Source organism: Crinia signifera, chromosome 1 (genome assembly GCF_055691185.1).
Source record: "Crinia signifera chromosome 1, ASM5569118v1, whole genome shotgun sequence".
Taxonomy (NCBI): Eukaryota; Metazoa; Chordata; class Amphibia; order Anura; family Myobatrachidae; genus Crinia; species Crinia signifera.
In genome coordinates, this window is record NC_139217.1 from 427127669 (window position 1) to 427144160 (window position 16492).

General features: G+C 44.9%; 1 protein-coding gene across 4 annotated transcripts in view; it reads left to right on the forward strand.

The window, feature by feature from the left end:
• The window catches only part of IQGAP2 (IQ motif containing GTPase activating protein 2), a 276016-nt gene that overhangs the window by 237933 nt on the left and 21591 nt on the right, over positions 1–16492 (forward strand). For all 4 annotated transcript variants that reach the window (XM_083151991.1, XM_083151993.1, XM_083151998.1 and 1 more), the window contains one exon: positions 3471–3603. In XM_083151991.1, the coding sequence (XP_083008117.1) occupies positions 3471–3603 (133 nt within the window). The remainder of the gene's footprint in view (positions 1–3470; positions 3604–16492) is intronic.

Sequence of the window (16492 nt, forward strand, 5' to 3'; positions counted from 1 at the left end):
GTAGCTTGTCTCTACTGTTCCCAAAACCAGAGATATCAGCCTTCCAGCAGCTGGTTACTGCTCCAGCTCCACACACCTGGTATGTAGTATTATATACTCGTTGGCCGATTGCTCTGCCTCCTGATATCTGATCCCCTAGTCCCCAATACCATTTGGTAGGTGGGATTCCATTAAAATCTAAGAAATCTATTTCCGGGAACTGGAGATATCTGCAGTAAAGCAAGCTGTCCTCCCACCAGAACATTATGTATAATAAGCCCACTCCACTATACACCCCTCCTCTGCATATTAAACATCCTCTACCGCCCTGGAAGTTATGTATCAGGGCCCCTTCATTCAGCCCAATGCCCCCTTCTCCCACCCCATCTCCCACCATCTGTGCAGTAAAGGGGTAATTAGTGGAAATTACTGAACCAGGCCCTACATACTGAGTGGTTGATATAATACCCCCTACCACCCGTGGGACATCAAAGCTTCCCCCACCCCTACCAGCGTATTTATTTCTTCTATATTCGAGTGCCGCATCTCCTGCTATTCTATATATATTATATATATATATATATATATATAGATTCTGTGGAAGACCGCACTCGCACGGGGTGTGTAATAGTAGCAGCGGGCGGGGTGCCTAAAGGGAGTTCATTTCAAGTATGAATAGGCACTCTCCTAAGTAAAGTCATAAACTTGTTGTAATCCAAGTATTTTGATTTATTAGTCATCCAATAAGTTGGTACAATATATTGTGCTCAAACGTCGGAGTATCATTGAGCACAATATATTGTACCAACTTATTGGATGACTAATAAATCAAAATACTTGGATTACAACAAGTTTATGACTTTACTTAGGAGAGTGCCTATTTTCTCCCCGGAGAAACCCTTGGATTATATATATATATATATATATATATATATAGAGTGAAGAGAATAGAAGAGGGCGCTTCATGGTGCATTAAACGAGGAGATTTATTGGATCCAAATACACAATAAAATCCAGAGTAAAAGCAATTGCTCGTACCAAGTAATACAACTCTGTGGGCTGGTTACCACATGGCATGAATATATCACACAAGGCAAGGCTGCTCACTTATCCAACACCGGCGAAATGGGGAACTCAGGGAGTCTGCTACTGACAGGCGCTGGCTTGCGCTGCTGGAGGCAGGAGAACGGAGAGACACCACCGCAGGTAGGACCAGAGGGAGACAGCCAAACAGTCGGGTAGAGCGTCACGTAGCCACGCCCTGACGCGTTTCGTCACTGGGACTTCGTCAGAGGGCGTCTATTATTATTATTTATATACATTTGGTCTATCTATAATACTTTAACTGACCCAGCATATACTGGGTCACCTAAGTGTCCATCTCGGTGCTTTGCTCCGCCCCTCTGGAAACGCCCTTCTGAAAACCCTGCGTTTGCCCCTGGCCCCAGAGCAGTTAGTAAGTGGTACTATACTTGGTAAAGTGCTGGGAAATGGTGCTGATGATTCAATATAAATGTATTTATCTCTCACTTATTTTTTCCCACAAAGTGTAATGTGGGCTAGGAGAAATGAGGGAGATTGCTGCTATTCAGGGAGTCTCCTGCAGAAAACAGGAGAGTAGGCAACTATGGCACAGAGTTGTTTGGCTATCCTTCCCAGATCTTTTTTGTGCTTTGTTTTAATATTTACTAAACTTCACATTTTTGGAGTGAGGGCCTCTTGTGGCCACACTTGATATTATATATACATGGATCTTGGTTCTTGTACAAAAAAACAACAACATACCCCTTTTAATGGTTGCTGTTAAATCCATAAAACTGTAGTATCCCGGTTTAACAAACAGTAGGGGAAGGGTTAGTGGAATAGAAAAGCAACTGTCCCGCTTTCCATGCAATGTCCTTTTTTTTTGGGAAGTTCCTGCGTCCCGCCCTAGGCCGCCAGTGTCTCGCTGCAGGGGAGAGGGGGCAGCTGGGGACTCCAGCCTGAAGGCAATAGACACTCTTCGCATGTGCAGTGTCTATTCAGCGATGCGGAGGGGCTGAAAATTGGGGCGTGGCCTGAGGACATGACATCCGCGTGGCCACACCCCCTTTTCATAGGCCACGTGCGAGTGTCCATATTTGGGAGACACAGAAGTTGGTTGGTCATTCTTAAGGCTATTTCACATGCTCCAGCTCCTGCCGGGCGGCAAAATCCTGCATGGCCAAATGACGTGCCGCACACAGTAGTTAATAATGGACCCAGCTGCTGGAAGGCTGATATCTCTGGTTTTGGGAACAGTAGAGACAAGCTACTAGTGTGTGGAATTTGCATGTGTGCTCCATAAATGTATTAATCTGATTGACATGCTGTAGGAAACCAGAATGTGGCAGGTTGTTTAGCTATTGGGACATCGATAGACTCTAATACTAAGATGCTTTATTTTACCGTGAGACGGACACAGATTTCCGGCTTTACTTGTCATTTAGAAACATAAATTTGACCTACTAGAGCAGGGGAGGCCAACCCGCGGCTCGCGAGCCGCATGCGGCTCTTCTCTCAACGAGCTGCGGCTCCCAAGCTCACTCCCCCGTCGCAGCAGCGCCGCCGGGAATGTGCCCACAGGCTGGAGCCACAGATAGCATCCAAGCGAGTCCCGTGCAGTGGGACCCGATTGTACGCAAGCAGCTTCAAAGGAAAGGAGTCCAGGCTCTTTCCGGTGGGCGGCGCATGTGCCGTCGTGATTGGAGGACGCTGACACAAGGTCTCCAGCACCAACATGCTGCTCCTGCAGCCAATGCCTTCTCCTGAGCCTTCCTGCCTGCGTGCCCAGTCCCTGGTAAGCGCCGGCCAATCAAGGCAGTTATTATATATATATATAATAATAAGAAAGCAGCAGAGGCACTCCTGGGACTTGTAGTACAAAGAAATGTCTGCCAGTGTCTGTCATCATTTCTTTGTACTACAAGTCCCAGGAGTGCCTCTGCTGCTTTCTTGTCTTTCTTGTCTATTTTAGTAGACACCCGGGCATGCTGATTAGAGTTGTCATATTTGAGTGCCGATCCTGTGTGTATATATATAAAATGTGTGTGTGCTGCCTATGATTAAACTTTTCATATATGATGCCATCTCTTCTGCTGCTTTGCTTCTGTATTAAATAAGTATTTGCATTTAAAGTGGTGGTGGGCTCATAAATAACGTGGGAATAAGAATAGATTATTCCGGCACCCTAAATGGAGCGTGGCTTTGAGGGAACTAGGCCACTCCCATTTTTGTATGATTCCGGCTCTTTGTCTTACGATATATTTTTTTTTGGCTTATTGCCTCCGATTGGTTGGCCACCCCTGTACTAGAGATATGCTTTGTGCAAAAGCTGGATCTTACAAAGGCAATAATATAATGCTCAACAGTAAAAAAGTAACATTTCACAGACGTGTAACCGGTACATGTGTCTGTTATTTGTGCAAGAATTAATAAGCATGAAGGGGCTAAATGTGGTTTGTTTTATTTAGGAAATTCTTCCAAGCTGCCTGTGAGGTCCCGGAGCCAGAGGAGAAATTCAATATTGATGAATTTTCTGACTTGGTGACACTAAGCAAGCCGGTGATATACATCTCAATCGAAGAAATCATCAATACCCATTCGGTATGTATAATAATCATTGGGGTAGAACTAAAAACTGTCGACATGTTCAGTGTCAACATTTCAGCCATGTTGTCGCAATAAATGTCTGCTGAATATATCACACCCAATGAGGCGCAGCAAACTATTGCTGCGATAATCTGTTATTTAAAGTACGTAGCGCACACATATTCCGCAGCGCTTTACAGAGAATATTTGAACACTCAAATCAGTCCCTGCCCCAATGGAGCTTACAATCTATATTCCCTACCACATGTACACGCACACACATTCTAGAGTTAGTTTTGTTGGGAGCAAATTAACCTACCAGTAAAGCAAGTATGGGGAGAATATACAAACTCTGCACAGTTAGGGCTATTATTATTATTATAATTTTATTTATAAGGCGCCACAAGTGTTTCGCAGCGCCGTACAAAGGAACAATACAGGGAGACAAAGCTTGGCATAACATTGAATAAATAACAAAAATACAGTGCAAATAAACAGCGCCACAGATCAATACACATTACAGCTTAAATGTAAGTAGTGAGGACTCAATCAACATACAACTAGAGGCTATGGCATGAATAGAACCCATGACCTCAGTGCTGTGAGGCAGTAATGCTAACCATTACACCATCCATGCTGCCCTCATGAACATGGTTTTGGTTATGCAGCCAGTTTATCTGCAAAGTGCTTACAGGTCCGTCCGAAGGAACAGGCCTAGACTATGGGGCCATATTAGTTGTTATCTTACCTACATTCTATTGCCTTATATTCAAGAACAATGGGCCTGATTCAGAACTGTTTGCTAAGCAGTGTATATTTGCTGCCTAGCAAACAAGTAAAGGTACTTGTTTCTTAGCACGGCGCCCAGATTTTCTACATACGGTACCGTATTGAAATCACATGCCGCGTTATAGTGACATGCGATGCGATTTAATTACCGCTCCCGCTCACTGTCATTCCCGCCCCCTGTTGGATTCTCTCAGAAATCACTCTGAGGTGATTTTCTGTGAGTAGTTGAAGCATCACTCAGAGCTCCTGTTTTATTCATCTGATATTGAAATCAATTGATATGGCAGCATCGTTGGACATATTTACGTTGCCTCAGTCCGAGGAGGTGCCACGTAAAGGTCTGCTGACTTAAGGTGAGCCTGAGAGCGGCGCACTGGTTCCCAGGCTGCTGCTTACCATTTCTTACGTTGGTGCGTTTCTTGTACTCGTGGGCACAGGAGCTGACATCTATAGAGTATTGTGCGCAGCAGCTCCACATCTCCAAAAAAACAACCGTGCTGTACAACCGCTGGATGAGGGAGGCATGTGCCCTGTATATAATGGCGCAGCCACAGCACCGCATCGGTGGACCAGGAATGATTGCTGAATGTTGACGAAACATTATTTGTCAAAAATAATGCTGGACGAATTTGTATACAGACTGCTGGAGGGCATATAGCACTCAACAGTTACAACTGGCAGGATACCACCATTTTACTGTGAATCACAGATACAATTTCATCGACCCAGCAACAGGGGTTCACATGCAAACTGTTGAGAGATTGTGGGGCCAATGTTATTGGCGCAACAAGCTCCAAAGAGGAACAGCGAGACATGAGCTGAAATCATATCTAACCGAGTTCATGTGGAGAAAGACATTAGGAGCTGAGGAGCCTTTCAAACGCATTGTGGAAGCACTTAAACTGCTCCCCGAGGACGATTAAGTGTGTGTAAATTTGTTGATTAATATTGTCTTCTTAAAAGTTCATGTTTTCTTAATATTATCATTAATTGTTCTAATGGATGTTATTGTTTTCTTACTATTATCATTAATTGTTCTAATCAATGTTCTTAATTATTTATGATTATTTAATTAAATTATTTAAGTAAATATCAGTTTAGCGTTAACACATGTCGTCATTACTGTGTCATATATATGATAATGCAGTTATGAAAGTGTTCCTAAAACACCTCCACTATCCACGCCACCCTGAAGCGTGGCGAGCGGCAGCGGAATGCGTCCTCCGACCTTTTCATACCCCCACTATCCACGTCGGCGCGGAGTTGATTTTATATAGTGTGGCGAGCTCAGCTCGCCAACGAGCCCGTAGCGAGCGGACGCGGATTGCTTTACATGTATTCTGCGTTCCCTCGCGGGGCTCGCCATGCTTTGGGCTCGGTGGCTCGCTGCACTCGACCCAATATATAAAATCAACTCCGCGCCGTCGTGGATAGTGGGGGTATGAAAAGGTCGGAGGACGCGTTCCGCTGCCCCTGGCGTGGATAGTGGGGAGGCGTTCCCCTGCCCGCCACCTCCCTTCACTGAACGAATGCGGGGGACCGAATTCGGCACGCTATGAGTGGGTCTGAATCACCCTCCATGTTCTATCACGCTATCATGTATCATCAAGCCCTCAGAGAATTAGGCTACTCTGTAACTCAACCACTCTCCACTCCAGTAGTGTCCCGTGAAGACCTACAATAGTGTTCTATGTACTAATCCTTGTAGAGACTACCACATATACATGTACACACAGACATTCTAGGGTTAATTATTGTTGGGAACCAATTAATCTACCAGTGTATTTTCGGATTGTGGGAAGACATCGCACTAATAGATCTTCCGCTGAGTGGTTGCTAAAAAGCTGTCCTCAGTAACGGGTTAATGACATACTGCAGGGAAACCATCCACCCACGTGTATTATCATATATACAGTATATATTATACTGGAAGCCAATGACCATTAATATGTTGCGCCATTGACTTCTCTGTTCTATGTCAGTGTTTAATTCAGCCAGTAAATTAGAACACCAAACTTCCCACTCTCTATACAGTATAGACATGGAACTCATTAGGGTTTTTCAGTTTGTTTTTAAATAGTAATTGCGGAAATGGAAAGTATATTCCTGCTCTTTTCATTTGTTCCATGTAGGGAATAATATCAATTAAAATAAGCTAAAACCAAGAAATAAACTGAACCTGAATATTCAAAAAAAATTATTTATAGTAGATAAATTGCCATATTTATAGCATTATCCCTTGACGTGAATAGTTTTCAGCCGTGGGAATGAGCTTACTAATTAGAAGCAAACAAGAAACATACGATGCATCATTTTCTAGTAGAATTTCCTTTCCAAAGACAACAGGGCCCACACATCTAGCCGGTTTGGGGGGGGGGGGGGGGGGGAGGGGAGGGGGAGTGCGGCTATGTCCCCAATATTACCACTTTGCCAAATAACCCTAAACAAAAATGCAGCTTATTTAGCTTAAAAAATATGCCCTTCGATGCTTCACTGTAGTCGAGAGACTAGCTGGTTTGGAATGTGCCCAGTTTGGGCAGTCTCCTTTTTAAAGCCATATACAGTATGTCCCCAAAGAAAGTGACCAAGTGTATTAAGCCCACAGATTACTTGTCATCTGGGGACACATTCTGAATATAAAAGTAGAAGAGAAAAGAGCAGACATCACATTTGCATTTTCGGACCCTGATATGATTCTTGCCGCGTCTATTTTTGCCACAGTCCTCAACACGTGTTCCAGTCTGAGATCACGTCTGAGTTACTGGCCTATTGGCATCACTAGAGATGTTTTTTGTTTGGTTAAAGAAGTTTTCTCTTCATTTGGATAACGTTACTGTTGGCAGTAAGAACACAGCACTTATATGATGCATTTCTGGACCATAATTCAGTTATATTCTTACTTATTGCGGTATCATTACCTCTCATTATCATCGATCTTGCTATTCAATATCCTATGTCAAAATGTGCTTGTCCTCTTTCATGTTTTAAAGGTTATATTCCTGCCAAATAGAAGAAGGTCCTTATTAAAGAGTGAAATATGACCCATTAACCAAAGAAATTTTTTTTTCTGTTCTATTTATATTAATTCTGTAAACCATTTAAGCCTGGAAACCATGCCATCCTTTCATGTTTATCTTGTTATACAAACAATAAAGCTAATTGTTTCAAATGATTGGAGGATAGTAGCAATCTACAGATGGAATCATTTACTTCCAATCTACATGTTCACAATCTTATTCCAGTACTAGCTGACCCGCCCGGCGTTGCCCGGGAAAACCTTGGGGTTTCTTTATTTCCAAAATTGCTGAAAAATGTCATCTTACAGTATGCTGTGATAAAGACCTAAGATTGTAATTTGTTATAGATTCCACCATAATGTTAGAATGTGTTTGCATTGATACTCAATGATGGCAATGAAATCAGGTGTGGTGTTGTTGTTTGAAACACAACGCTCCTGAGTTGAAAACTTGTATGTGTTGATGAATTCCACATCCACTCCTGAGATTTAGCACCCACATCCACAGCCACTCCTGAGATTTAGCACCTACCTTCTGAGGGTCAGAAATCGGTACAAAATCAGAAAGGGACATGTCCACACCTCAATTTCTATACTTTCAATGGTACAGTTTCTAGGGTGTGTAATTGCAGGCGCTGAGTGCGTGGGGTCCGGGGTGGGCGTTACTTACCGTGCCATAATTAATTAAAAATTCACTGCTCCCTGCCACTGCCACTCCCCTCACCGAACCTGCCTGCAGCAGTCTCTGAGGTCTGGGGATCTGTAAAGCACATGCACCGAGCATCTCTACCAAACAGTGGGGCAGCCCCTGAGTGTGGGAGCAGGTCCGCGGGCCTGGCCACATGATGTCATGAGGCGACGCACACTATCCGCACCACTGTAATGCACCACTGGGAATAGGTGCAATGGGCCAAATTCTTCCCTACACCTGCCGGGCCAATCCACTGATCCAGCCATCACAATCATCAATGGATGCATTGATAAGGTTTGGAGTTTAAGAAGTTGAAGAATAAGACTGAGAAAAAGAATTGCCATGTTACAAAGTGTACAATTTGCTCAATAACTCGTGAAAAAAATGTAAGTGTACATAGAAGTACAATCAAGAAATGAAAGTAGGATTAAAAAATAAATTCTGATTCAAACTGATAATTGTTTGGATGGGGTGGGTTGTGAAACAAATCTATAGGTGAGGGTATGGATATTGTGGGCATAATTGGTGTTTGTTACACCTACAGGGGGCCCTCAATTGATGGGATTTTCACTACAGTGTCACGGTCACAGTGTCACCATAGGGGGATTCCCAATTGGGGTCCAGGTGGTCTTTAAGGGACCCTTTACAATCCTGTAGGTCTTTTCTCCTTGAGCTTACAGTCTCCCTTAATGATAGTCAATCACTGAGGGAGACCGTAGGCTCCAGGAGAAGAGACCAACGGGATTGTAAAGGGGTCCCTAAAAGACCACCTGAACCCCAATTGGAAATCCCCCTAGGTTGACACTGTAGTGAGTATTTCTCATCAACTGGGGACCCCCTGTAGGTGTACCAAACACCAATTATGCCCACAATATCCATACCCCCTCCACCTATAGATTTGTTTCGCAACCCACCGCCATCCAAATAATTATCAGTTTGAATCAGAATTAATTTTTTAATCCTACTTTCATTTCTTGATTGTACTGTACTTCTATGTACACATATTTTTTTCACGATTTATTGAGTAACTTGTACACTATAACGTGACAAATCTTCATCTCAGTCTTATTCTTCAACTTCTTACACTCATAACATTCAAACAAATGCATGCAGCGCTCATGCCCATCGACCAAACATTATCTATGAACCAAAAGAGTCTGGGAAACCCTTAAGGCAGAGCTGTCCCTGATATCCAACTGACTAACAGGGTGAGTGCAGTGTACCCACTTTGTATTGATCAATGGGTGCATTGGCCAGGACAAAGATTTCTCAGTGCAACTGGCCGGGGAGCGCAGTGACAGGCTGGAGGACTGGAGAGACGGATATGGGGAACAAAGTAGAAATGGTACATTAGGTACAGTTTTTATTTGCCGGTACAGACGGTTAAATAAACTGCAAATTATTTTTATGTGTTCTGTGTGTTATGTGTGTTGTACTGTTTCTGTGTGTGTGTTATAGTGTATGTGGTTGTGTGTGTTGTATTGTATGTATCTGTTCAATGTGTAAGTGTGTGAGGTGTGCTACGTATATACAGTATGTGTTTGTTGTGTCTTTGTGTATCTGTGCAATGTTTAAGTGTGTGTTTTGTGTGTGTCGTACTGTTTTTTGGGTGTGTGTGGTGAATGTGGGTGTGTGTTGTGCTGTTAGAGGTATGTTATGTGTGTGTTTTGTGTGTATCTGCCCTATTTCTAAGTGCGTAAGGTGTGCTATGTATAAATCTGTGTGTGTGTAGTGTGATGTGTGTATCTGTGCAATGTTTAAGTGTGTGTTTTGTGTATTGTACTGTTTTTGGGTATGTGTTGTAGTGAATGTGGGCGTGTGTTGTACTGTGAGTGTTGTGTGTATCTGCCGAATGTGTAAGTTTGTGATGTGTGCTACGTATATATGTGTGTGTAGTGTGCTTTACGTATCCTGGCAATGTTTAAGTGTGTGTGTTCTGTGTGTTTGTTGTACTGTTTTGGGGTGTGTGTTGTAGTGTGTATGGATTTGTATTGTACTGCATGTGGTGTGTTGTGTGTGTGTGTGTGTATCTGTCCAATGTGTAAGTGTGTGAGGTGCTCTACGTATAAATGTGTGTGTTGTGCGCTATGTGTGCGTATGTGGTGTACTGTGTGTGTGTGTGTGTGTGTGCGTGTACAATGTGTATGTGTGTGTGTTGTGTGGTCTATGTATATCCTTAATTATTTCCTAATTGTTTAAAGCCTTCACCATAATGTTAGAATGTGTCATTCATACTCAATGACATCAATGAAATCAGGTGTGGAGTTGTTCCTTTGCAAACGGTTTCCCAGATCATCGATCTTTTCCCCAGAACATCAATGAAGGTAAATTACAACTTGGTGTTTTTTAAATTTCTAAGTGAAATTTCCCAAAAACGGCTTCGAGGTGCACACCACCGGGTCCAGAGGTATCTTGTTGCTGAATTTGGTGTCTCTGAGTGCCACGGTGTGTCCGCAATGCGACGGACACGCACGCACACACACACGCACACAGATTCTTCAACTTATTATATAGATTCTATAATGAATCTGGATCGGCCATATGGAATGCAGAGGTCCTAAATGGTTTTAAATAGTGATATGTTGTTTGCAATACCCATACACTTATTAGTGATTAGAAAAATACATTTCCTGCTATAAGTGAACTTTTATACTGATGTCACCTATATCTGTATTATGTACAGTGCATCTGGAAAGTATTCACATCGCTTCACTTTTTCCACATTTTGTTATGTTACACCCTTATTCCACAATGGAATAAAATAATTTCAACCTCAAAATTCTGCACCCAGTGCCCGATAATGACAACATGAAAAAGTTTTTTGGGAGATTTTTGCGAATTTATTAAAAATAAAAACTAAGATCTTGCATACACAAGTATTCACAGCCTTTGCCGAATACTTTGTTGATGCACCTTTGGCAGCATATACAGCCTCAAGTCTTTTTTAATATGATGCCACAAGCTTGGCACACCTATCTGTGGGCAGGTATGCCCATTCCTGTTTGCAGCACCTCTGAAGCTCCATCAGGTTGGATAGGAAGCGTCGGTGCACAGCCATTTCCAGATCTCTCCAGAGATGTTCAATCTGTTTCAAGTCTGGGCTCTGGCTGGGCCACTCAAGGACATTCACAGAGTTGTCCTGAAGCCACTCTTTTGATATATTGGCTGTGTGCTTAGGTTCATTGTCCTGCTGAACAGACTGTGCATTGTCATTGAACAGTTGCCCAGTCTGAGGTCAAGAGCGTTCTTTATCAAGTTTTCATCGAGGATATCTCTGTATATTGCTGCATTCATTTTTCCCTCTATCCTGATTAGTCTCCCAATTCCTCCAGGTTAAAAAAAAACATCCCCACAGCATGATGCTGCCACTACCATGCTTCACTGTAGGGATGGTTTTGGCCTGGTAATGAGCAGAGCCTGGTTCCCTCCAAACATGACACCTGGCATTCACGCCAAAGAGTTTAATCTATGTCTCATAAGACCAGAGAATTTTGTTTCTCATGTTTTTCATGGTTTGAGAGTCCTTCAGGCAGGTTACCAACTGCTTTTTAATAAGGAGTGGCTTCCATTTGGTCACTCCACCATACAGGCCTGATTGGTGGATTGCTGCAGAGATGGTTGTCCTTCTGTAAGGTTCTCCTCTCTCCACAGAGGAATGCTGTAGCTCTGACAGAGTGACCATCGGATTCTTGGTCACCTCCCTGACTAGGGCACTACTCCCCGATCGCTCAGTTTAGATGGCCGGCCAGCTCTAGGAAGAGTCCTGCTGGTTCCGAAATTCTTCCATTTACAGATGATGGAGGCCACTATGCTCATTTAGACCTTCAAAAGCAGCAGATATTTTTCTGTACCCTTCCCCAGAATTGTGCGTCAAGACAATCCTGTCTCGGAGGTCTACAGACTATTCCTTTGACTTCATGCTTGGATTGTGCTCTGACATGCACTGTCAGGTGTGGGACCTTATATAGACAGGTGTTTGCCTTTCCAAATCATGTCCAATCAATGGGATTTACCACAGGTGGACTCCAATTAGTCTGTAGCACCTCAAGGATGATCGGTGGAAACAGGATGCATCTGAGCTCAGTTTTGAGCTTCATAGCAAAGGCTGTGAAGACTTATGTACAGGTGATTCTTTTTTTTTTATATAAATTTGCGAAAAACTCCCCAATTTTTTTTACGTTGTTATTATGGGGTAATGTATGTAGAATTTTGAGGGGAAAATGAGTTTATTCTATTTTGTAATAAGGCTGTTACGTTAAAAAAAAATGTGGAAAAAGAGAAGCGCTGTGAATTCTTTCTGGATGCACTGTATCTTTTATTTCAGATTTTTTTTAAGGTATTTTAATAGTTGTATTTTTGAACACTACAAAACGTTTAATTAAATTCATGATGGCATCAGTCATTGCTATACTCTCTTCTAAGCAGCACAGGATAACTATATTCACTGTGAGATCAAATAAAATTTAAAAAGCTGTTAATTTTATTGAATACAAAATTCCAAGCACAAACTATATTGAGAAGAGGCAAAGGGTGCCGGATGCGGTCCCGACAGTTGTGATCCCGACAGTCGTTTACCCGACGTCGGGATCCTGACTGTCAAAACGCAGACAGACAGGTGCCCGATGGCCACCCGCTATTTTCCCTGGTGGGGGCCCACGACCCCCATAGAGGGAGAATAGAATAGGTGGCGAGCTTAGCGAGCCACCCTGCCCGCAGCGTGGCAAGCGTAGCGAACCCGCAAGGGGCTTTGTTGCGCTCACCATGCTGTCTGAGTCCGGGCAGTCTGGATCCCGACGTCGGGCTAATGACTGTCGGGATCCCGACTGTCGGAACCCTATACCACACCCAGAGGCAAATACCAGTTAAGCTTCATGCACACTATGGCCAGTATTCAATGCTTTAGATTCGCCGTAGTTTACAGCGAATCTGGCATTTATCGGGCTAACAGCTAATTTTTCCTCTGAAAAAACGATTCTCCCTATTCAATGGAGACAATTCGCTGCTAGTGAACAGCGAATGTCTGCCGATTCGCCGGTGGTTTTCAATGGGGTTTTTACTCAAATTCGCCAAGAGTGTATTCAAAGCTCAAATGGAGAACTGCTTTCTCTAGTGATTTTCGCCATGATTCACCGTTTTGCATTCGTCATCTTTTTAATGTTAACTGGAATGTGTTCTTTTCAAATAAAGGGTATTTTTATTTTGGTGTCAAAAAATCTGAATTTTTTTTTTCTGTGAAGGGGCATGCTATTTTTATTCATGTGCTTGTTGCACATGAATATATATTTAATTATTTATTTATTTATTTATTTTATTTTTTACACATTCGCCAGCAGGGGGCTGGAAGCCGCTCATTAATATTCATATATTCACTGCACGCTGGTCCCGATCATTAATCCACAGGCGCATACTATAAAGCCTGTGCTCAAAGCTCCACTCCTTCCTCCTTTTGCTCCCCTGCTTCTTTCTGGAACTGCCCCCACAAATGCTGGCAGATGACCACCCCCATGATGCACTTACTTACAAAAGGTTTTTCTCAGATTTGGAGAGCTGACTCCTTTGAGTCTGAGTGGGAGTGGGGTATAGCTGCCTAATGACTCCTCAGATCTCTAAGTCAGTGATCCAAGGAGTCTGAAGTAACAGACAATTCAACAGATTTCTCCGACTCCTTGGATCATTGGCTGAGAGATCAGAGGAGTCATTAGCCTGACAGTCAGCAATATGCAGTCGCGACACGATGCTGAGATAGTTGGGACCCACTTTGGGATTAGTACCCACAGTTTGAGAACCGCTGCACCATTAGTGGTCGACGCAGTGGCTGTCAACTTAGACATTGTCGACCCAGGGACTGCATACCATGAACTCTCACAGTGGCTTTTTTGTACTCAACTGTTACTTTGGCCACTCCTAAAGTTCCCTCTATCTCCCTGATGATCAGGAACATGACCTTCATTAATGATCCGCAAGCATTGGAAATAGTGCACACACGGCAATATAGAAAATATTAACTCTCAGAAAGGCCAAAATGAGCAGAGTATAGTGTGCGCAAAGCACTTTGGGCTGGGGACACACCAGAAATTTTTTGAACTGCAGTGTGGCACCAAAGTAATCTACACACTTGCTATTCGGCAGCTTGATATGTCAGTACCCATCATCCAACTGGGTATCTCTTATATATTTGGCTACATCTGTCACTCAAAGTGTGTCTGGAGCTGTAACGCTGGGTTGTGGACTTCCATCTTAATTTATGATTGTCATCACCTGTTTTAAACAGGGTAATTGATAAGAAAGGTGTTTAAGCACAGGTGATGGTAATCCATAAATTAAGAAGAAAGTCCAGAAACAGAGCAATGTGTCCCTCCTGGAGAGGGTCATGTTGAGAGGTATGCACCTCCCTCCCTCCCCCCCCCCCCCCATTCACGGCATCCCCACGATTAAATGGCACATGCAAAACACTGACATGGCTATGGTCGACAATGAAAAAGGTTGACAAGATTTATTTTTCACTTTTTCAATGTTTTCATATTCATTCTCATGTGTCGACATGGACACCAATGAAGTGCCACACTTATGTCAACATTTACATGTGTTGACCTTTCTGTGTTGATTTTTTCTTGTGGCGATTCGCGGCAACCCCCGCGACCCCCCTCCCGCGATTTGCAGCACACCCCCCGCAATTCGCGGCACCCCCCTCCTGCGATTCGCGGCACCCCGCGACCCCCCCTCCCACGATTCGCGCCGGCCCCCCCACGCCCCCCCTACCGCGATTCCCCACCCTGACCCCCCCTCCTGTCATTGCGGCAACCCCACGCCCCCGCGACCTACCCTCCCGCGATTCACTGCAACCCCCCCTCCCACAATTCGCGGCACCCCCCCCCCCCCCCCCCCCGCGATTCACTGCAACCCCCCGCGCCCCCCCTCCCACAATTTGCGGCACCCACACCCCCCCCCCCCCGCGACCCCCCCTCCCGCAATTCACGGCATCCACCCACGACCCCTCCTCCCGTGATTCGCGGACACCCCTCACCGCCTCCCTCCCCCCCCACCCCCGCGCACGATTCACAGCAACCCCAGGATTAAATGGCACATGCAAAACACTGGCACGGCTATGGTCGACAATGAAAAAGGTTGACATGAGTTTTTGAAGATTTATTTTTCACTTTTTGAATGTTTTCATATTCATTCTCATGTGTCGACATGGACACCGATGAAGTGCCACACTTATGTCAACATTTACATGTGTTGAACTTTCTGTGTTGATTTTTTCTTGTGGCGATTCGCGGCACCCCCAGCAACCCCCCTCCCGCGATTTGCAGAACACCCCCCGCAATTCGCGGCACCCCCGGTGACTCCCGCGATTCGTGGGCCCACCCCGTGACACCCCCCCTCCTGCGATTCGCGGCACCCCGCGACCCCCCCTCCCACGAGTCGTGGCAACCCCCCGGGCCCCCTCTCCCGCGGTTCACGGTGCACCCCACGCCCCCCCACCGCGATTCCCCCACCCCTGACCCCCCCTCCTGTCATTGCGGCAACCCCCCGCCCCCGCGACCCACCCTCCCGCGATTCACTGCAACCCCCCGCGCCCCCCCCCTCCCACAATTTGCGGCACCCCCCACCCCCCCCCCCCCCCCCCCGCAATTCACGGCATCCACCCACGACCCCTCCTCCCGTGATTGGCGGACACCCCTCACCTCCTCCTCCCCCCCCCCGCGCGCGATTCACGGCAACCCCAGGATTAAATGGCACATGCAAAACACTGGCACGGCTATGGTCGACAGTGAAAAAGGTTGACATGAGTTTTTGAAGATTTATTTTTCTTTTTTTGAATGTTTTCATATTCATTCTCATGTGTCGACATGGACACCGATGAAGTGCCACACTTATGTCAACATTTACATGTGTTGAACTTTCTGTGTTGATTTTTTCTTGGAGCAATTTTTTTCCAGTGACAACTATGAACTATGTGCACGTCAACCTACACATCATCAACCAATTCTTTGTATAATATATAACACCTGTTCTGTTTTACTGTAGGTGTTTTAAGTCAGACCTTTTACTGATACTATTACTGTTTATGTAAATGCATTCTGAATGACAGCAAAATCCTACCATCCTTCTACAAGAATATATAACTAGGTGATTCATCGCGCCCCGTGCCCCCCCCTCCCGCAATTCACGGACCCCCCGCACACCCCCCTCCTGCGATTCGCAACCCCCCCTTGTGCAATTCACGCCCCCTCCCATGCTTTGCGGACCCCTGCCCTCTCCCGCGATTCGCCGACACCTGCGCCCCCCTCCCTTGATTCACGGCACCCCCGCACCCCTCCCGCAATTCACGGCACCCCTAAGCCCCTCTTTAGTCCCCCGTATACTCACACACCCCTATCACTACCCAGCTTCCTGCTCTCCTG